This window comes from Thermobia domestica, chromosome 3 (genome assembly GCF_964235325.1).
Source record: "Thermobia domestica chromosome 3, izTheDome1.hap1.1, whole genome shotgun sequence".
In the NCBI taxonomy this organism is placed as follows: Eukaryota; Metazoa; Arthropoda; class Insecta; order Zygentoma; family Lepismatidae; genus Thermobia; species Thermobia domestica.
The window spans coordinates 222,382,890-222,405,754 of NC_137456.1; the positions used below are offsets into that span (position 1 = coordinate 222,382,890).

The 22,865-nt window shown below is 33.9% G+C and overlaps 1 protein-coding gene across 1 annotated transcript in view; it reads left to right on the forward strand.

The window, feature by feature from the left end:
• The window catches only part of LOC145681588 (uncharacterized), a 30,502-nt gene extending 7,862 nt beyond the window's left edge, over positions 1 to 22,640 (forward strand). Inside the window, exons 3-6 of the mRNA XM_081753215.1 lie at positions 3,424 to 3,532; positions 7,078 to 7,159; positions 18,897 to 19,025; positions 22,439 to 22,640. Of these exons, the coding sequence (XP_081609341.1) occupies positions 3,424 to 3,532; positions 7,078 to 7,159; positions 18,897 to 19,025; positions 22,439 to 22,536 (418 nt within the window). The 3' untranslated portion in view covers positions 22,537 to 22,640. The remainder of the gene's footprint in view (positions 1 to 3,423; positions 3,533 to 7,077; positions 7,160 to 18,896; positions 19,026 to 22,438) is intronic.
• Positions 22,641 to 22,865: the final 225 nt, after the last annotated feature.

Below are 22,865 nucleotides of genomic sequence, written 5' to 3' on the forward strand. Positions count from 1 at the left end.
ACTTAGGTATATCACGGTAATAACTATACAGGTTTATGTTGATACCTATGGTAGATATGATATAGATATGAAATAGATATGATATTTTAAAACAACATCGACAATGTTTGGGAGGTGATTCCTGACACCAAGACAGGACAAAAGGTATAGACCAACCTGGGTGCACATGAAAACATGAAAAAATGGACTTTGAAGATTTATAACTCCAAAACTATGGGATCTACCGTAGTTGGGTCAAGTCTTCATTTAAGAATTAGTATGTGTCCTATTGCAACTTAGAAGTTGGGGAGGGAGAACTATAAAAAAATTAATAAAAGTTAATAACTCGTGAGCAACCCGACCGATCTCTACCAAATTTTCAACATAGATGAGGTAAGGGCCTGAGATTGTTTTTATGATTTCACTTTGACGATGCAACTTTGACAAGAGGAGGAGGGGAAAGAGACTTAAAAATGATCGAAAATGATCGATATTAGTGTCAAATCCATAGTTTTCGGGGTCACTGAGATGAGCAGTGACACTTCCAATGCCGGCCAAATCCAAATTCATACATCTAGTAACTAAAAAGTACCATTTCTGAATACAATAGAAAACTACTTGTATGTGTATTCTAATTCTAAATGTTTCTTAAATACTTGAATCATTACAAAATATTTTCCTCTATTTTATAAGTATGCTTTCACTTTTATCGCTTTAATATTCACTCACTATTCATTTTCAGATATTGTTAATAATTATTGCTTAAATTTAAAATAATTATTGCGTAAATTATTTCTACACAAAACTATCTCCATGTATGTTGTTAAACAATAGTTAAATGAAAGCTAACGTGTACTGCAAGACGTGAAATATTTTTTTTTTAAATTACGTATTCTATTTTATTTATGAGATTAAAATCAAAATCTCACCACATTATCCACACACACACATTTACAATACAAAAAAATATAACACTATATGGTACTTTACATTTAGCACGAGTAGAAACAAAATTTTGGGCACTTCTACTCAATACACAATATAACTAGCATGCAATTGTTGACAACAGATTCGGACGCGTATTCTTAATTTTTAGTAATTGTGTTTGAGTTTCATCATCCATTCTTTTCTTCCATCGCAGTTCTTGAATTACATCCTCTCCGTCATTTACAGAAGTGATTGAGTCGAGAATTCATAAATGTTACGAAAGTAGGTTGTCTAGCCGTACACCATATTTATACGAGTAATTCACGCACTTGAATTTTTAAACAATACTTTTAAAAAACAAAATTTTAACTGAGTTATCATGAATTCGAGAAAAAATTCCCATTCTCAGTGATATGTTAGTACAATTCTGTTTGAGGAATTCTTGGAATTCGTGAACATAAGGTTAAGAATGAGTCAATCCCGAGAAGAACTATCTGAAGTGAAACTAAATTTGGCCGTTTTCTGCACTGGTCTTAACAACATGAGTGAGTTGTATACCAATAGATTGCTGAAGGAAAACATAGTTTGGACACCAGCTTGACAGGTAAGACTCTCATCGATTAAACAGATGTGTTCCTGGATAGTGAGGGAATGGGACATGCTAAATCAACTCATTACAAGTTCTTTGAAGCCTGGAATTCTCAATGCTCTGGACGCCAACGAGAACAACGTTTTCTGGTAACAGATTGAGAAAAATGTGACTGAATCAGATGAAAACTATAGTTCTAAGGGAGGGAGCAATGATTACTGTAAGTTTCAGTCATATAAATATAATTTTTGCACTGATTATCATATTTTAGTTTCATCATAAATCTATGTAAACTAGTTTTCGAGCACAAACTACACACCAACTTTTAGATTTCTTAATAATAATAATAAAAAAAAAAAAAAAAGTGGGGGCATGAATTACTCGAATAAACACGGTATATAAGTATAAACAACTTTATACTGGAGAAATAGTCTGGATACTAAAGAAAAGTAGGGAAAGAAGTAACACAAAATTGAAATAAAACAACGAACTTATCTAACGAAAGCAAGAAAAGAAGTTACACATGCTTTGAACATGCCAAGCGTCTTAGACTTGTATTTATGTACAATTTTGCTTGTTTGTTTCAAAAGGTTTTGCTACAGCCAACTAAAACAGCAATGTTCATTGACAAACCGTCTAAATATAATACAACATGTATTCCTACAGCTAGGTAATAAACATTGGCTGTTTTATTTTCGTCCTTAATTTGATTTTTATCTGAAAAGAATTATATTAAAACAGTATATGTCGTACTCAATCGATCGAACTCATCCGATCTTGACCAAAGTTGGGATTGTGATGGAAATTCACGAGCTTAGTACACATATGATATGAAATTGGTGTGCAAGCCTTTGATTCCTTAGTCATTCGACATCGAATTTGGGGTTCGAGTTAGTGAAGTTATAAATCATTGGCCCTGGAGTTATTGACTACCAAATTTGGGTTTGGACTTTGTAAAATAAAGAAATGATTGACAAAACCCATCCAATCTTGACCAAATCTTGGTATGGTGGTAAAGATTGACGAGTTTGTACACATTCGAGCATAGCATGAAATATTATGACCTACGGAACTTTAGTTTTTGAGTTCGTGGCCACTGAATTCAGGTTTGAACTCGGTGAAATCAAGGAATTTCACTGAAACACAATTGACTGAACTTATTCGATCTTGATCAAAATTGGGATGTTGATAGGACATGGCAAGCTTAGTATATACATGAAATATTTTGGTGTGCAGACTTTTGGTTCCTGAGCTATTGGCCATGAAATATGGGGTTCGACTTAGTGAAACCTCATTATATGTGATACACAATCGACGATACTAACGCCATCTTGATAAAATTTGGTATGGTTTAGAGCTCCTGTAGCTTAGTCTGTTCATGAAATATTATAATAGATAGAACATTTATTCTTGAGTTATTGACCACCAAGTTTGGATTTGGACTTAGTGAAATGAAGAAATTTCAATAAATCATGTCTATAAAATCCATCTGATTACAACAAAACTTGGTTGACGAAGAATTTTGTACATATTCGAGCTTATTATGAAATATTGTACAGATATTTATTTTTCGAGTTACTGACCATTGAAATTGGGTTTGAACTCAGTAAAATAAAACATTTTGCTGAAACACTATTCATGAAACTTGTTCGATCTTGACCAAAATTAAAATAGTGCTAGACTTTTATAAATTTACTACGCATATTAAATACAAAGATTTCAAATTTGGCCAAATAGAGACCTTTAAGTCCCGAGTTATTAGCCACTAAGTTTCAGACTTTGACTAGACAAACTTGTTACGAGAAATAAGTACTGTGTGCATTTATAATCAAGACTTGCTAAAAATTATTGAAGGGTGATTTTGTTCCGATTTAGGAAAACTCATTAGTTAATTCTTCTTATAATTAAACCTTACCTATCTTTCATAGGAAACCTGATCCTATTAAGATTTACAAGGCGTCCATGATTCCATTATCGGCAACTGGATTGCCCGAGGACGTATTAAAAGAACGATATCCTCAGGCGCATATTAGCTCTGTAAGTACTTTCAAACGAATTGTTACCTATACCTTATTTAAACAGTTAATTAAAGTTTAACATAATAACGAAAGAGTCTTTAATGTAGCTTTGAAAACTATAAGAAAATATAATATACATTCAAAGCTATATGCAAACTAATAGACAGATGGAGTTACTTTACTGTACTATATTTTCCCAATCGGGTAGAGAAACTGACATAGCAGATATGTACTTGAACTAGGATTTACAGCAGTGTAATACAAACTTTTACAAGAGTACTAGAGAATTGGTTCGAGAGTTTTATTACTATATTACATGTTTCAAGGCATTTTTCTTTTACCTATATACCTTCTCAAAGAGATTACAGTGCTACAGTGTTATAATTCATAAGAAAAATATCTGAACAGAAATAGATTAACAGAACTTTCTTCTTACATCATAGTATATGAAGAATTTGTGTATCATGTAGATTGTCCATTTGAGTATACTTCGTTAGTCATTCTCAGATGTATCAAATAAACAGTTGGAAGTAATTTGAGTAATTATCTTTTTCTGTTCTTAGATAAAGGGAAGCAAAATAAAAAGAAAGGAAAGTAAAAATAATTGAAATTCAACTACCTTGTATACTTCTTTCGAGATTATAAGTCATATATATGTAAACAATGCTATATACAAGTCTCTCTATGCTTAGTCGGTAATCATTTTATTATTTACTGAACAAATTCCTCATGTATCTTTCCAAATTTAAGAGTCTTTTATCTTTTCCAAACTTTCAAACTATGCTATGCATAAGTATCGGAAGTCTTATATAGTAATATACTTCAGACTCCATCACTCCAAGATAATCGTCTAGCAATCTCCTCCAAATAGAAAAATTCAGGAAGCATGTAATGATTTAGACCGTATGTGTAGTGATCAATTGATACATTAAGATTTCAGGCATATTGATGTAAAGTTTGATGGTTTCCATTGGTAAATAAGGAAACTACAAGGTGAAAAGTAGATGTGAATTACTCTGCCCATAGTAATCATGATGATTTTTCTAAATAAAAACGGTGATATAAGACAGTGTTAGTAATTACCAAGATTTTTCTTATTACATTACAGTGCTTAAACTACAACTAGTTTAAACGGTTCGAAAATATGGTTAAGAAATAATCAAGCTACAAGCAAAAACGTGTCTCTAATAAAGTCTGTTGTGTATTTCATAAGGAGTACATTGAGTGAAATTAATGTATTCGTCATAAAATCTCTATAACGGTGTTAGAAGATATTATAACATTTTTATGTAGTATAAAGCGTGCACTTTTAAGCAAATTTTATAGAATTAAAATTAGTGTGGTAATAAGAAAGATACAACCATTTTAATTGGAATATGACATTTATTGCAAAATAATCTTTGTTTACATTTGGCACAGTAAATCGTAGAATGCTACTTCTTCAAATTAAACGAAACGGCGGATTTAAGTAAGTAGCTAAATCAAAGAAATTAAAAAATCAAGAATTTAACAGAAATTAATAAATAGTTTAAAACAAGGAACATAATGTAATAAATGGAAAAAATTTCGTTGTGTAGATTGTTATGCATAACAATGTGATGACTGTAGTGAAGTGCTAAGACTGTTTAAAATTATTTCTTTTATATATTCAGTATATATATCAGTGCAGGGTTATAAATATTGAAGCAGGAGACGCTCACAAGTATCAATCTACAATAAACTTGGTTAACATATTATGTAAAAGGTGCGAAAAAAGTAATAGGGTAAATCATTATGTTCCACATATGACCTCAAGGTAAGAAATCACTCAGAAATAACAAGCTCTAAATCAAAACAAACTGTCCACACCACTCATCAAGCACGCGAAATTGAAGAGGAACATGAAAACGTGTGCTCTTCATGTAATAAGCTGACTTAGCGTCAAAAGAAGAAATCATAAACACTCTTTTGATGGTATCAATAGACTAAAACAACTTACTAGCAAAGTTAACGAAGGTTATACAGGAAGTAACGTATTAACAAGGAATGTGGATGTGGTCGCATCCCGCAAACCAGCGTGGTCATCAGTTGTGAAAAAAAAAAAAAAAGTACCTCCTTCCGGTTTACGTCTCAATCTCTCACCTATATGACTTTAAATCCTTGTCAGGTTTTAAACGGTGAAGAGTCCAATGAAATATCATCTAAGAAAACAAAGGTAAGTCAAGTGCAAAATGGGTTAGAGTCAAGTTCAGGAAAGAAAGTGTCTGTTCAAAAAGCTATCAAGGTGACAAGTGGTAAATGTGTGCTCTGTAACAGAAATAGCTCTGTTACTAAAAGTGATGATGTGTTAAATGATGGAAATGCTAGACTGAGAATTGAAAATAAGAGAAAAGGTAAGGCTGAAGGAAGGAAATGTATCAGTGTGTATGCCGATAGTCATGGTAGAGGTCTGGCTCATTTAACTCAAGAAAATAACCCATCAGTGTTTGTAACTGAGTACGTGAAACAGGTGCTAGAAGAAATGAAGTGATGAAAGGTAGTTTTAATAGTGATCACAAAAGAATAAAAATGGTAATAGATAGCGAGAAACTTTTGGTATAGATTTACCGAGTTTCCACCTCAGCTCAAACTCCTCTATTGAAACCGGAAATAGTAAAAATCTGCTACTACCTCCAGTTGCAGTATTGATTTCTATAGCCAGTTTCGTAGGAGGGGTTAAAGGGGTCCTCTTTTTGACTCTTCATATCCTTCTCGAATTTCTACGTGTCCTCCTTGTATTTCTTCGGAGACTGCATCCGTGGGCTGCTTGGCAGTGCTTGTGCTGAAGCACGGGTATTGTTTACTAACATGATGGGATATTGCAATATTATCTCAACAGAGCAAGAATAATCATAGGTAGCGAGAAACTTTTTTAAAATGTAAATTTAGTGTTCCCAAAATAGGCACAATCTCGGCTTTAGTCCTTGTATTGTGATCGAAAATAATCTTTTTTTTAATTCTTCTTCTTCTTCTTCTTGTTATTCTTATTCTTATTCTTATTCTTATTCTTATTCTTATTCTTATTCTTATTCTTATTCTTATTCTTATTATTATCATCTTCAAGAGACAATAAGTGCAGACGACAAAGTTGTAACGTAGCAATTTTCCTCTTCTTAATTCCGTTCCCTGAGTCAAACTTTCTACTTTGGACATTTGTGTAAGTCAGAGGAACTCAATTATGTAGGTAACAGAAATTTTGTTCTGTTAGATTTATCTTTAACCATGTCGGTCCCGGCGTCCCCCACAGTGGACATAAAATATGATGATATTATTCTTTATTTACAACTTGAACATCAGATTGGCAACATTGAAAACTGTTTACAAGGGATGATCATAAATAGCTCATGCCCTGTAAACAGATTTCAATGTTGCTAGTCTGATTTTAAAGCTGTAAAGGAAGAATAATATGGTCATATTTTATGTCCTCTGTGGGGAACACCGGGACCGACATGGATAATGGTACACTGGTATGAAAGTAGCTTTTTTTCTTGCTATAAATCTTACTTATAGATATTCATAATATGTTATTGTATTCTCTCTGTTCAGTATGAAAATGATGAGTACATTTTGATGAAATCTCGCCGGGAGAAAATGAAGACAACTTATATGAGGGACTTCGCTGCACGAGGTAAATATTCATTCTAGATAGTGATGCACCGTTCTGTGCTACACATGTGAAGGATACGGATATGATATTTTATTATCTACTTAGATTTTTATTGATTTATTTTGCATTTTTAGGACAAAAATATTACAGCTCAAATGAGGCGCCTAGTATCAAAATTCGCCACATACATTTCGCTTAGTTTCGAGTAATCTCACAAAACGTGCAGTGAAACTCCATATACACGCGTACAAAGTCCCATATTTGAACTAGTTTTTTTTACTATTAAATATTAAGCTTTTAAACAAAATACTGTTTCCATGGAATTCGTTTAGATCCAACATATAACAAGTGATATATAACTCAATTTCGGAAAAAAAAAATAATAATGGATTTGGCGTCTTTTGATGATAGGCGCCTAAAATATATTAAATAAAGACAAAAAAACTTCGTAAAAAGTATGGGAATCTAGGAAAGCAATATAACTTTTCTCTCCAGTTAAAACAAAGAAGTGTGATAAAAAGTTATGCCTCAACTTGGAGAAAGTATAAAATTATTAATATAAAAGCTATCATTTTTGTTAGCATATGTGTGTTTGTCCATCTACGAATATGTATTTTAGCACATCACCAAAACAAAAAAAGGTTAATATCGAGGAACGTTATGCCATCAATTTTTATGTGAAGTTGATGAAGATCGTCGCTGAAGCGTACATTGAAGATGGAAGGCTGTTATACTCTCTTTTGTGGAAAAGTTTTGTTAGGAAAGTCATGATCAAAAATAATGTACGATTTTAATTATTATATGATAATTTTCGCTATATGTTTAATAAAAAATCTATTCACCTTGCACCCACAACTACTGTGTCTTGTTTAGAATCCATATCTTCTATATTTCAGTCCGTTCTAGAACCAGGATTGCAAAGAGTCACTTCAGAAGCTAGAAGATATTAAACATCATTTTTGAGCCTTGTCCTGTAAAGAAACAGACTAAGTATTTAAAAAATACGCTATTTATATTTAACACTAAAGTTGGAGTTGTGTATGGACCTCTCAGTGTTACTTTACAATTCCAACTTTACACCGTTAAACATACCACTGGAACTTACTATCAATAGTACACGATCCTGGTTATTACAAAATGGCGCATCTGCTTATGAAACTGATTTTTTTTATTACAATTACTTGAGGTCTGATTAACAACCAATGTATTCCAATTTGAAAATCATTACGTCTCTCAGAATGATGGCTTAGCCATGGGTAACACATTATCCCCAATATTATCTAATATTGTTTTAAATCAAATTGAAACTTCTATTTTACAACAGGATACATTTAAATATATTAGATATTACCGCTATGCTGACGATATTTTACTATTGTACGTGACGAAAATACACTTGTATAAATATTTGAACAATTCAACAATCAGCATCCTAGGCTGAAGTTCACCCTTGAACGTGAATCAGATAACTGTCTTCCATTTTTAGACTTATTGATTACCCGATCACATAATAAATTTATAACAAAAGTATATCGAAAACCTAATGCAGGCACTACTTACGTACATCAACAGTCAGCTCATCCGCCAATGTACAAGGCCAATATTTGGAAGAACTTCTTTCGCAGAGCATTATTAATTTGATCGTCAAAAAGATCTTAATGAAGAAATACAGTTTTTATACAAAATAGGACAAGAAAACGGTTATAAGCTTCTATTTTACCAAACTAGGGGTTTAATCAAACACGTAGATCGTTGCAAGTCCCCAAAACGGTAACTTCCAAAGAGTCAAAAACTTGGATTGGAATTCCTTATTTTCCACAACTATCAACAAAAATTCAACGTATTTTTGCAAAACATAACATACCTTGCTTCAAGTATTCCCCCCAAAACTTTACAAAAACATCTCACTGGATTTAAAAGCTACTTTGTTGATCCGTTAAATAAGTTAAGTATTTACCGCGATCAATGCGAATGTGACTCCTCATATATAGGCCAAACAAAACGCAATATTAACTATCGAATTAAGGAACATGTTAGACAATCAAAAAAGTCACAAGAAGAGGGCATGTCGGGTTTGGCACTTCATTTAAAACAACATACACATTATATAAAACAGGTTAAGGTAATAGGTTCAGCAAAAACAAAAAACAACGGGAGATCAAAGAATCATTCTTTATTCATAAATACAAACCTGCATTGAACGTTGATACTGGCAACATTGATAGAACTTGGGTACCTACCTTTGATGCCTACTTTGAATCTGACAATATTGACGTAACATAGACACCCCGCTTTCTTTAATTCAGTCCACTCTTTTTTATACTTCGCTTTGCTCGTTCATCTCAGGATCGACTCTTTACATTACATTTATTTATTTAGTGGCATGTATTCCTTGTTTTACACCTTTTGTCTCCTATCTGTTTTAATCCATTTCACCTTGCCACTGAGGAAGAAATCAGTTGTGAGTTCCGAAACGTCTAAAAAGTGCTTAGGTTTTTCAAGGGAGGATTCATTGGTAAGTAGCCATTTTTTTGTTAATTTAAATCATCCTCTCATGCGCCCATATAATTATAATTATAATTTTTCAGTAGTTTTTTTCAAATACTTAATTTTATTTCGTTACAGCACAAAGCACAAACATAATGTTTAACCCATTACTGCCCCTTGGCAACTTAAGTTGCCACGGCAATTTTTCGTTATAGTGCAGAAATTCATGGATTGACGTTGCAGGTTTTAACCATGAAGTTACTTTGAAGTCTGTTTCGTCATAGAATCGTTGCATTTTCTTTCTATGATGTAAGGTTAGCATTGTTTTTGGCTACAATGTGTTTTGAGGAGAAAGACTCAACTGGATTGATTTCAAAGACTCCAGAAGGAAGGATTGAAGGTCTGTAAAGGAAGGATTAACTCGATTTTAATAGTTATGTTTTCGCAGTGTATTTTCTCCCTCAAAATTGTAACTTTCCAAAATGTTCCCTTTTTTGAATATGTATGTGCCATTTGGTAACTTAAGTTGCCGGCCTAAAAAACAAGAAAAAAATAAATATTTTTCAGAAATATTCTAATGTCTATTTTAGAGTACTATTAAGACCAAATAGGCGAAAAGAAACTTTTCAAAATACCACTGGGGAATTCTGGGCACTAATGGGTTAATTGGGGTTTTCTAGTTTCTGAGGTGACTCTTTCCAACCAGAGAGCCGATAGAAAATATGGATTTCTGTAAATAAGAGAGAGCTTGTAGAGTGAAACAAAACCTTTACTTTATTGTACCAAGGTATGCCTTGTAAGCTAAAGGAGAATGATAAATGTTAGGAATAATACTGAAAGATTCAATTGAATGAAAACAGTGAAAGAAAATGGCATGAACATGATGTTTTTCACAAGAAAAGAAATCCATCCAGGGAAGATGAAATTGTGTAAGGAGAAAATGTTAGAAGTTGGGCACATGTAAATGAGTGGATCGAACATGATGTATTTCCATCAACATTTTCGGTATTATTTGTTTCCGGTAGGTTCAGAAGACATGAACTATATGAAGCTTACAAAGGTTATTGACTTATAAATATTATAATGAAAAATATAATTACTTAAATTTTCGAAATTCAATTGCTTAAATTGTTTAAATTTCCGAAAGATGGAGGCTTAAAGAGCAAATGGATCAAAGATAAGGAAGTTAAGGAAACGTATTTATCTGAAAATAAACTGAAATCACACCACCTTATGTTTTCTTTACCTAGCAGATTTATTGTTTGGAACCATCAGTGTGAGTTCGGGAACCTTGCACTCAGATTGAGTGCGTAAGTGACGAAATTACTTTATTTATCCATTAATAGAAGGAATTGAAATATTTGTAATTTATTACTTTGTTGATTGTTAGTAGGCTTCCGTGACGGTTGTGCAGAGCCGATATGTAGTGTATTGATTTTTGATATGTATTTTATGTCAGATAATGAGACATGTAGTCGACAGTATTAATTGTTTAAGTATTAGCTGTAGAAAGCACTGATAGCTTAAACTTATTTCATGGCATATAATTTAAGTGAGCATCTTACGTTATGTAGGCAGTACCAAGTGATTAGGGTTAAGCAGACAGCGTCGTAACACTATGTGTACAATGGAATCTGAATCAATAATGTTAGCTGCTATTTGGGATTGGCACTTTTACTGGTAATTACTGGGTGTTTCTTGCATAATCGGAAATATATTGTACGCCATTTTCAACCTCTTCAGAACCGTACAGATCAGCACTCTGGTACTGGACCAATTCAACATCAAAAAGAAAGGTTTGAGAGAGAAAAAGACAATATATTATCACTATTATGGAATTTTACGTGGGAACTGCATAAGATGTTCTTGGAAAACAGAAAAAGTTAGGGAAAAAATCTCGGTTCAACGGTCAGTTTTCACAAGATTCAACGTTAACATTGATCGAGTGCAGGTTTTCGTTCATCAATATCCACGTTTGACAAAGGGCATGTAGATGAAGAACTTATTTTGAATCTGATATTGTGCACAAAGTTTTAAACACGAAGAAAAAAGAAGTCAGAAAATATAGTTTCCAGGACTCGAGTATTTTCACAACAAATGTCAGTACACCGCATGAAATGAAATCTTTCACGATCGTACATCTTCTTACATGTGTTACAATATTATTGCTGTAGATAGAAATGAGGATGTTACTGTGACTGAAGGCACGAATATTGTAAAATGTTGCACTTTGAATGCTTAAATTAATAACACGATTTGTACGGGAAAAAAGAGTATCATTAGTTCTTAAACATCATTCTTGAAATAGGCTCTAAATTTGGAACACAGTCATTCCACATGATGGAGTCAAATTTATACTATATATAAATACTATATCTACAGTTTTAGAATTGTGTTGAATATATAGTGAATATCTGAAGGTATGACTTGATATGGGAATGATTTCCAGCCATAACTAAGATTTCTTGTCAAGTTTTTTCTTGCATTTTCTGTTGTTACTCACTCAAAGATGATACTTTTGGCCATTATATACTAAAATGTTTGATTTAATAAAGCACAAGTTTATCTATAACATTTAAAATACCTTGCATGTTTCAACGGCTCGAGGGAAGACAATGGTATGCACCACTTCCGCTGAAATTGAGTTATTAGGTGGAATTTACTAGGATCGGACCATAGAACAGTATGTAGGTTGTTTAATTTCGGAAATGTACTGCAAATGGCAGGGAAGCATGGCAGGGTGTGTGTCATTGTATTGAATTTCGTGGAATATTGAATTTTCTTTTGCAGTTTACTTTAAAGTTAGAAAAATATGACTTACCATTGTCTTTTCCCGAGCTGCTCATTTAAGCATCATAATTATAGTCATAGGTATTCTGATGTTACTGAAAGCCCAATTACTGGAACTTTAGTATTTCAGTACATTACGACCACTTTGACCAGAATTACTCAGTTTAACACTGTCTTGCATGAATTCTAATCTTATTCTTTCTCCTCTACTTCTTTCCCTTTTTATTTTAGTGTTTCTTCTCGAAATGTCTTCTGTAGTATCTCCGATAATAAAATTAATGAGTTACAATCTTGATCCTCCTTTTCTTTTTGCTTTCCTATGTCTTTTCTAGTGCTCCTTCTAGTAGAAATGTCTTCAATATCTACAAAGATAGAAAGTAATGATTTTCAATTTTATTCTTCTTCCATATCCTTTCCTTTATATTTCATAGTACTTCTCGTTGATATTTTCCTTAATACTTACGAGAATAACATCTAATGAGTTGCAATCTTCTTTTCTTCTTCTTCTTTTTCTTCTCTTTGTTTCCATGTATCCTTTATAGTGTTTTTTCTCGTAGACTCTTCCTTTTCTCTTTCCTTTCCTATGTACTATATAATACTTCTTCTCGTAGACATCTTCTTTAATATCTACGATAATAAAATTAATGAATTGCAATCTTGTTCTTCTTATTCTCTTTCCTTTCCTATGTATTTTATAGTGCTTCTTCTCGTAGACATCTTTAATCTCTACGATAATAAAATCTAATGAATTGCAATCTTATTCTTCCTTTTCGCTTTCCTTTCCTATGCACTTTTTAGCGCTCCTTCTCGTAGATATCTCCTTAATGTCCAAACTTTTTTCATACTGAAATGACCGAAATGAGACACCAAACTAAATCAAAGAAAAGAAAACGCAAGAATCAGTTCAGCTTACGGCTTCTTTCTCACAAACTCTATCTTTAGATACTCTTTTAAGTGCAAAGAAACTTTCTTGAGAGAAAGTCGTTTGAGATACTTTTAATTGAACCGCTTCTGCAGAAAGCAAACATGACCACATTTCGTAATTTTACGGGAGAGACAGAAAAAACTGAAAAAAAACTATTTTTACATTTTCACCATAACGTATTTTTCCTTTAATGATAGAAGTATATGTGATTAAAATACTCATGCAAAATTTATGTATCACGTATGGGGATAGAGGGAGGCACTGTTTTGTGTTTTGGACACTGATTTCTGCAGTAAATGCATTGTTCAAATGAATTGTGGACTGAATTGATTAAAGACGACCATGAAATTGATAAATATCATTTACTGGAAGAAACCTTAGCTGTTAAACATGAGTTGTGTAACTACAAATTAATCAGCCATCGTTATCATCAGAACGTGTTTACGTCGTGATGGGTTAGGATGCTATTGAACTGAAAATACCATTTCTTCTTAAGGTATGTAGACCAACGTTTTTTAATGTCATTCATTTTCTTGTTTATGGGCAGGACATAACGTTTAGAAGAGTTCCTCAGCCTAAAATTATTCAATATCAAACCACTAATATTCATGTTACAGTGAACATTGTATGGAGTTGCAGATGAGAAGTACATCTCATGGTATTTTGAAATGGTGAAAGTCGTTTTTAGGTGTTTAGCGACTTTTTGCCATAACAATCATCGTTTAGGCACGCTACTGTGTAAAATTCAGGCCACCAGGAACTCTAGTCTATGAAATCAGTCACTTTAATTTGAACAATCGAAAACTTGTTGGAGATGGTCGAGGAAATTTTAATGAGCTGAACAATGTCATCCACTGCGTAGTTTTAATCCTTTCTCACAAGAGAGGGTCACGAAGTTGCTCCGCTGAGATCCGAACGAGACAATTGTGTTTGCATTTGATATGTTATAACTAGACGAATCCCAAAGTTATGCGTGCCACCGGGCGAGATATTGTGAGTTACAATATATTTTGTAATGTGAAAGCTACAAAAAAAATTACCTGGCAGAATAGTTTGAATCGAGTCATTTGTTCGGAAACAGTTGGGTAAATGAAAAACTCGGCGAACACGTATCCCATCATTTTCAGGAACACATTTTTGATGGTAAAAAGTTTGCCCCAGAGTTCCCCGCAGGGTCCCCAAAAGCGCAGCTCGATGCACTGAAATGATTTGCTCGTGGTTTAGTACTATTCGCCAATCTTGTAAATGAATGTTTTTTTCATGTTTGGTATTGCTTGAAATTTTACTTTCAAACCCACGAATGACATACAAATGTAAAAATCACGAATACATTACAATAGAGCTCCCAACCTGACTGCTGCAGTAAGTCCTTTATGTGTGAACTACGTATGATGAAATTAGAAAAATACCCGAAGGTATTCAACTTTCGTTATCAGTATGAGTAGTCAGAGTTGTGTCTTCATCGCTTATTCGTTATATTCACGTAAAAGATATCGAGAGAACCGTGACGAACATGCATTAGGAACAAAACATATATATGTTGTTACGGAATGAAATAATAGTTGAAGTGAATCGAAATTCAATTGTTCTTTAGTCTTCTTATTGTTTCTAAATACATAATAGAGAAAAATAGAGATTTAGATTTATACTGGTATAAATGACATAGGTTTTACGCGGCCATCTTGGATTCAAAGTGGCCATAGTTTTCAATTAAGCTTTTATTTACATTTTGACCTGCCGCCATTTTGCACAGGATTGTAGAAAGTCGAGACTTGCCTCATCTGCGTTAATTTAACAACAGCTTTCAAACGATGTGTCACTTAACCCCTCTTGCCCTTTGAAACTTTCTAGTTGGACCCCGCCTGGGACCCTGTGGGGGCCCGGAGACAAGACGTTTTAACTTAAATCGTTGTACTTTGAAAATAATACCACAGTTTCTTCCCTGTTTTCACATTTGTCTCACCGTTTCCGATTTATAGGGGTGATCATGATTTATTCAATTAAGTTTTTGTTTACATTTTGACCCGCCGCCATTTTGCACAGAGTTGTCGTAAAGAGTCAAGAATTGTTCCATTTTCTTCCATTTTACAACAGCTTTCGAACGATGTGCTACTTAACCCCACTTGCCATTTGAAAATTTTGAGTTGGACCCCGTCTGGGATCCTGTGGGGCACCCTGGGGCAAACTTTTTTATCCCAAAAAGTATGTCCTTGAAAATGATGGGATATGTGTTCCCCGAGCTTTCCATTTACTCAACCGTTTCCGAACAAATGACCCGGTTGAAGCTATTCTGCCAGGTTTATACCTTTTACCTTACAAAATATGTTGTACCGCACGACATTCCGCCCGGTGGCACGCATAACTTTGGGATTCGTGTAGTTATAATATATCAAATGCAAACACAATTTTCTCGTTTGGATCTAGTGGAACCACTTTGTGACCCTCCCTTGTCAGCTTCGTCCGTATTATTCCGAAATCCCTATCATTAGGCATGAAGAAATGACCTCTAACGGGAAATCTACAAACTTTCATTTACTGCCGATAGGGAACTCGTCCGGGAAAAGTTTCCTTTTTGCATAAACGGAAAATTGAAGGTGTTGCGATGCCCATTTGTACTGAGCGAACAAGTGTCATTTCGGTGTTAAACGATGCATTGACCTATTACAAACCATTATCAGCACAAAAAAGGAAATGTGAAAATGTTGTACATGTTTGCTTTCTGCAGTAAGAGGTTCAATTTTCTACCATGTAGATTTCATTGTATTATTGTAAATTGAATTTTTACATTTAGTGGTTAAATCATATCAATATATGATGTATGATCATATTCAAATACATCCAGTGTTGGGTAAGTTGCTTGTAAAAATGTAACGCGTTACAAGTTACTTTACTTTTTCTTAAAATGTAACGCGTTAGTAACGCGTTACTTGCCTCAAAAAAGTAACTGTTACTTTACTTCGAAAGTAACGCGTTACTAACGCGTTACTTTTAGATCCGAAACTTTGAATATGTGAAAAAAATCTTATTACTTCAGTTTTCCGTACTACTATTACTACCGCTATTATTATTATTATTATTATTATTATTATTATTATTATTATTATTATTATTATTATTATTATTATTATTATTATTATTATTATTATTATTATTATTACACGTTCTGAATCGATTTATGTAAATGCAAGGACAAATTTTTACTTGACAGCTATATGAACATTTTAATGTAATGTAACATTGACTAAAATGCCACACTGCGTTACTCGTAGGGATAGGCACGAGTGAGTTCAAGCAAGTTTTCTTTGAAACTCGATTCGACTAGAAACAGACATCTTTGAGCTCGACCCGAGAACTCGACTTGAAAAATTTCCTCCAACCCGACTCGAATTCGGTCGAGTTTCGAGTCGAGTCGAACCAAATCTCGTGTATGGTTTCGAGTACTCTCTTCAAGTATCTTACATAGACAATATAATTATATTCAATGGTACTACTACAATTTATTATTATTATTATTATTATTATTATTATTATTATTATTATTATTATTATTATTATTATTATTATTATTATTATTATTATTATTATTATTATTATTATTATTATTATTATTATTATTATAACACTGTGTATACACATGAAAGATAGGCGGTTTATATCTGAATTCTAAGAAAGTAGTTGATTGCCAACCTCGGTAGTCGTGAAGTCTAGGAGTCAAGGACATTGTTCACGAGCTTCTGAATTTGGGTTGAGGGTCTAGGTTGAGTATTCGGGCTCGAGCCAAACATTGTTAAAAGTTATAGGGCACTGGCCAAATATCTTCAAAACTGCTCGCCTTTGGTTTAGAATTGTCAACGGCTCGAGCAGATCGGCTCACAGCTCATTCAGTATCGACCCAAACCGAGAAGTAGCCGAGCCAACAGCTCACCCAACCGAGTCGGCTAGAGTCCTTCGCTCGGTTAAATCGAACCGAGCAGATGGCTCATCCCAACCAACCAGCTCGAGCCGATGGTTCATCCCAAGCGAGTCGACTCGAGCCATCAGCTCAGTTAAGCTGAGCCGAGGTAAGCTTGTTATAAAAAAAATCTCTTGTAATCTCGCTATCGAGATGAGACTAGATGCGAACAGTGTCCCCTCTCGTAAGCAACACTAAAAGTGTTCCATATAACTGCTTAGCTTACATTTCTCATGGCTTTCGCTTTCCAGTGTAATCAGACCATGATTTCAAAACGAGTTAAAACGAGCGAGCCATTTATCAAACTCGACTCGACTCGAAACTCGACGCCAAAAGCAGTGAATCGGCTCGGAACTCGACTCGAGAATATTACTTTTGACTCGACTCGAAACTCGACTTGGATTCGAGTCGAGTTTTAGCTTGACTTATGCTCATCCCTTGTTAGAAAAATGGTTGCTTATTATTATTCTGCTTAACAATGTTGCTATGTAAAATTAAAAATACAGAATATAGAGAAACATTACACTACAACTGAAAATGAGAACACATGAACTGGGGGTGAATCAAAACTTGCCAGTAACTCTAAAATCGATACATGCTTTTTAAAGCTAGTTGTTCCAAACTCTATAATCAACGGGACTTTAGGATACGCAAACTGATCTCAAAGAACTCTAATATTACATACCATCAACATTACATCAATAAAGTAGGCCTGCTTATCAGAACACAATTTATTCATATTAACCCCTTATTGTATGTGGTTAATTATGGCACCCTAGTTGTTGATAAATATTTCCCGCCGGGGCACCACTTTACTTTTAAATTCTGTTCACCATCATCTTCAGCTTTTAAGAAAAGTATTCTCTCAAATGTTCAAACGATAAAATATTTTATCCATCTTTATAAAAACAACACCAATGAAAGTAAAATAGACTACCAGTACCATTGCACTAGTAGTTCACTCACTGAATGTATTGATTTGTAGCTTTGAAAATCTAAGACAAAATCTTCCAGGTGCTTGCAATCAGTACACTTTATTTCCCTGAGGCTGTTCTCATCTTCCAAAAAACAGCAAGTGGCAGTATATTTTGTTATATAAATAAATAAATCAAATTGTATCTATGAATATATTTGCAAGCCTACCAACATAAAGTTCGTAAGGCGAAACGGGAAGATGCACATCGAGATTTCCCGTTCCGCCTTACATTAAGATGAAAAGTGATAACAAGTTTTACATGCAAATTTCATTGCTAGAGGTCATAAGGCGAAACGGGAAAAGGCGAACAGTGCAGGAATCGTCGGTCACTGACATCGTTCATGCTCCATTGTTCCATTCTGAGAAATTCACTTACAGGAAAGAAACATTTGTTTCCGAAAAAAATATACATATATTGTAGTTACTCATCCGAAATGTAATGCGAAAAAAGTAACGCAAACTAGGTACGTTACTTAAAAATTTGTAACGCGTTACCGTTACAGTTACTTTGTAAAAAATGTAACGCGTTACTCGGAAACGTTACTTAAAAAGTAACGCGTTACTTGCGTTACGTTACTTCCCAAGACTGAACACATCATATAAATATATTTTTGCATTATTTTTTCAGAGCCTCCTGATGAGGAGACAGAGAAAGCTATTCAAGCAGCACTTGGCTGTGTTGATCTCAGGAATTACCGGAAATCAAGGCCAAAGAAGACGCCGTTCTTGTTGCCAATGCCTACAACATCACCTCAAAGTAAATATTTCCATTTACTATCTATTTATTTAAGACATAGAATTTTCATTTCCATTGTGTATCCTAACAAAATGACTAATACTAGATTAAGGTGAACACGTTTTCTTCAATGACCAGAAATTTATTAAACAAATTAGAATAAAATGAAATTATGAGTAAATATAATATACACTTCCCGATTTTTCAGTGTATATTATATTTGACTTGCGTTCATATTTATTCAGTAGTGTACAAAAGAAATTATATTGAATCTTCTAACAAAATTTTTCTCGATAAAATTGAGATAATTCTGCTTTGATAATAACATCTTCGACGTGTACATTAGGAAGAGTATTGAAGTATTGCAACAAAATAACTAAGATATGTAGCTCCTACATTAACAACAAATATTGGTTGATTGCTATTAAAAACTCTAACTGATCCATGTAATTTTCAAAGGTTAAAAAAAAAAAAAATCCACTAGTTCGTTACGCTGCTCTTCGTTTGTAGCCACACACTTTGCCATTGCTCAATTAACTAATGTTCCATAGCGATAGAAGACTTGAGTCTGTGATGCAAATAATTCCTCAACCGTATGTTTCATCTTGTGGTCATCAGGAAAGCTTATCCCTTTCAAGAGTGGATCGAGATGCTGAAAGACATAGTAGTTGGTAGGAAGGAAATCAGAAGAATATTGCGGTTAAGAAAAGGATTCATACTGCAATTCACCAAGAGTTGGCATCGTCCCTTGAGCGAAATGTGGGCGTGCATTGTCCTGCCACATGGAAACAAAGTTCGGAGTGCATTTTGTGAAGTTAAACATTGCAGTGTTTCACACTGGAGTTTCGTCTTGACGGAGAAAGTCATGGTGTATCATCCTTAGCATAGATCACGGAGAGGTGGTTTTGAAAGTTGTCCTGGTCGTTAATCTGGGGCTGACGGTTTGCGATTATCGTACTAGATTTATTTTTAATCAAAAATGACAATCCGATGAGAAAATCTTTGTAGTTAATCCGTAAACTCAGAGAGAATCTGCTTACCTCCAGACTGCAATCATTGTTGGCCGGTGGCAATTCATGTGGCACTCATGAGTCAATTTTTCAACTTATCGATTGAGTAGAGTCATCGAGCGACAGTATTATGGTGGACGCCCAACTCATCTGCGGTTGTATGAACACTTTTCTGAGGGTTAGACTCAACGGTGTTTTTGGTGGAGTTCATCAAAATATACTATCAGAAAGTGCTCTTTGTTTTCTACTTTGTTCTCATTAAACGCAAGTTCTAGTATTTAGTTTTTATCTTAAGAAGGAGTATTTAGATTTTAAATAGTTAGTATCTGATAAAACTAAAATTTATGGTTCTTTAATTGTCTGGTCTTTATACATGTGTATTGTAGTAACCAGTAGACTTGAACATATATAGACTTCTATATTTATCTATCTATCTACCTACGATAGACGGGAATTAACTAACTCCCTATTGAAAATTGTTTATCTTTTTTTCAATACTTTACCAATTTTCTTGATATGCATTGCTAAAGTTTCACATAAGTGCCATCATTACTCATTAGCTTTCGTAACCGGTTGGGGATGTATCCGAGAGAAGTTTGCAGTTATTCCAGCGGTACGTTTGCAAGAACTTGGCAAATTCTCTAATCCAATTCATCAAGAGTTTTTGATTTTGTGCGATGAATTTGCTTTTTCGCCCACCTCCAAGGAAAAAAGTTGCACGGTGTTAGGCTATGACTCCTTGCTAGCCATTCAAAGGGGCCACAACATCCCAACCAGTGCCTGGATATTGAATGTGAAACCACACATGGAGAAGATGTGCGAAATGAAGCAGGGGCCTCATCTTGAATAAAAATTACTTTATTGTAATTGTCCCACGTGGATACAATAAGCTGAACATAATCTTCTAGCATAGCAAGGTACAGTTCTGCATTCATTATGTCCCGAATGGCGTATGGACCTACAACTTCCGTTTATGTCATGCTACATCACACCGTGACGTTTAAAGATGCTGGTTTATTTCAACAATTACCCTCAGATCCTTTCCTGCCCAATAATAACAATTGTGCCGATAAACAAATCCCTCATCACAAAATACGGGTTCATCTGACCACAGGATATTATCGCAAATATTGAATCGGTCTTCATACCAAACAAGCATGATCTTCCGATACTCCAACTGATGATTAGAGTCTTCCGCGATTATTCCTAGTAATTATGTGGTTTCCATGGACGAAAGTTGCACATTTCTTTCAGAACAGTTCGGATTGTATGTCAAATTAAATCATTCTCGCGAGATGCCTATCTTTGTGATTTCTGAGGACATGGGGTGTACATTTCCTGAACCACTTCCACATTTTACTTTGTCTTGAATGTTGAGGGGTGACCTCATCTACTAATATCTGCTACAGAACCTGTGTCCATTAGTTTCGAATGACAATTCCTTGTGGTCTTTGCATCTACCGAAGCACGAGGTCCTTCCACATTTCGCCACTATCTCTGTGCTTGTGCCACGGACTACCATGCTTCGTACCAGGATGCCAGCTGAACCCGCTCACCCAAGGTTAGATGTTGAGCCATGGTCTGCCAATGATACTTCTCATAGCATAAGTGAGATATCATATAACAAATTCTATTATTGTAGGGAACATTTTTACATAAAAAATGATTAAATATTAAAAAAACAATTTTCAATAGGAAACTAATTCTTGCCCACCCTACATATATAAATTTTTCACACTATTTGTGATAACTATTTTCAAACTATGTCCTTAGATTAAAATTCATCTTGCAAATCTCTGGTGAATTGCAGTACCTTTCGGTTTAACATTAATTGGTCTTTTTCTAAAGGTACGAGATTGTTAGTTATCTTAGTTGATGAATGTACATTTGTTTCATTCCATAGTATTTTTGCATTAGGTTTTACAGTCATTCAATTTAATCAGCAGTCATAGATATTGACATGATACCAGAAAATCGATGTAAAAATAAAGCGTCAGTATAAGATAAGAAATTTCCCTGCTTCTTAACATCCGTTTCTGTTATTCCTTCTTTGTCCAATACTTTCTCTACAGTCATTTCTTTCTTTGATTATTGACTTGCATCAATTTTTCCGGATCATGAAGGGAATCATAAGGAAGAAAGTTATTACAATATTTTTTTGTATTTTGAATTACCTGTCGAAAGAAAATTCTCATGAACAGAAGACCAGAGAGAAATAGTGAGGTTTTAGAAAAATATTGTATATATATTCTCGTAAACAAGTTTAGCATCATTTCCAAGCAAACTATGTTTAATAACTTTATTTTATCATTTGTAAGAAAACTAACTACCGTTGTTAATTAATAATCTTAAATATTTATTATTATTTGTAATTATTAAATACTCTACTTGTTTACTAATTTAAGTTTTTAAATAAATTTTCAGTTTACTCGTATATTTCGCCACTTTTCTTGCTAACACCGATAAGCGAGTACCAAGACACCATTGGCAAAAATGGAAGCAAATTCCTTAAAGAATTATGAACTTATCTCCAGATTATCACTTAAGTTCACCGACAGTATGATTGCATCACAGAAAACTAAAAGATAGAAGTATGTATATTTATGCAGTAAATAAATTATCCAACAAAGTATAACATTTAAGTATTTATTAAATGATATAAAGTAGTAAGCGAGTGAGTTTCTGTCTTCTTCGGTGAATTTCTGTTTTCTTTTGTGACATAAAATAAGAGAGAGAAAGCTCCAAGTTCTCACATTGACTAAATCTTACGAAAGAGATATTTGGTTGTCTTTTTGTCCTTGACGTGGCAGCGTAAGTGCAAAACGACGAATATTGTTGAAGTTGAAAAAAA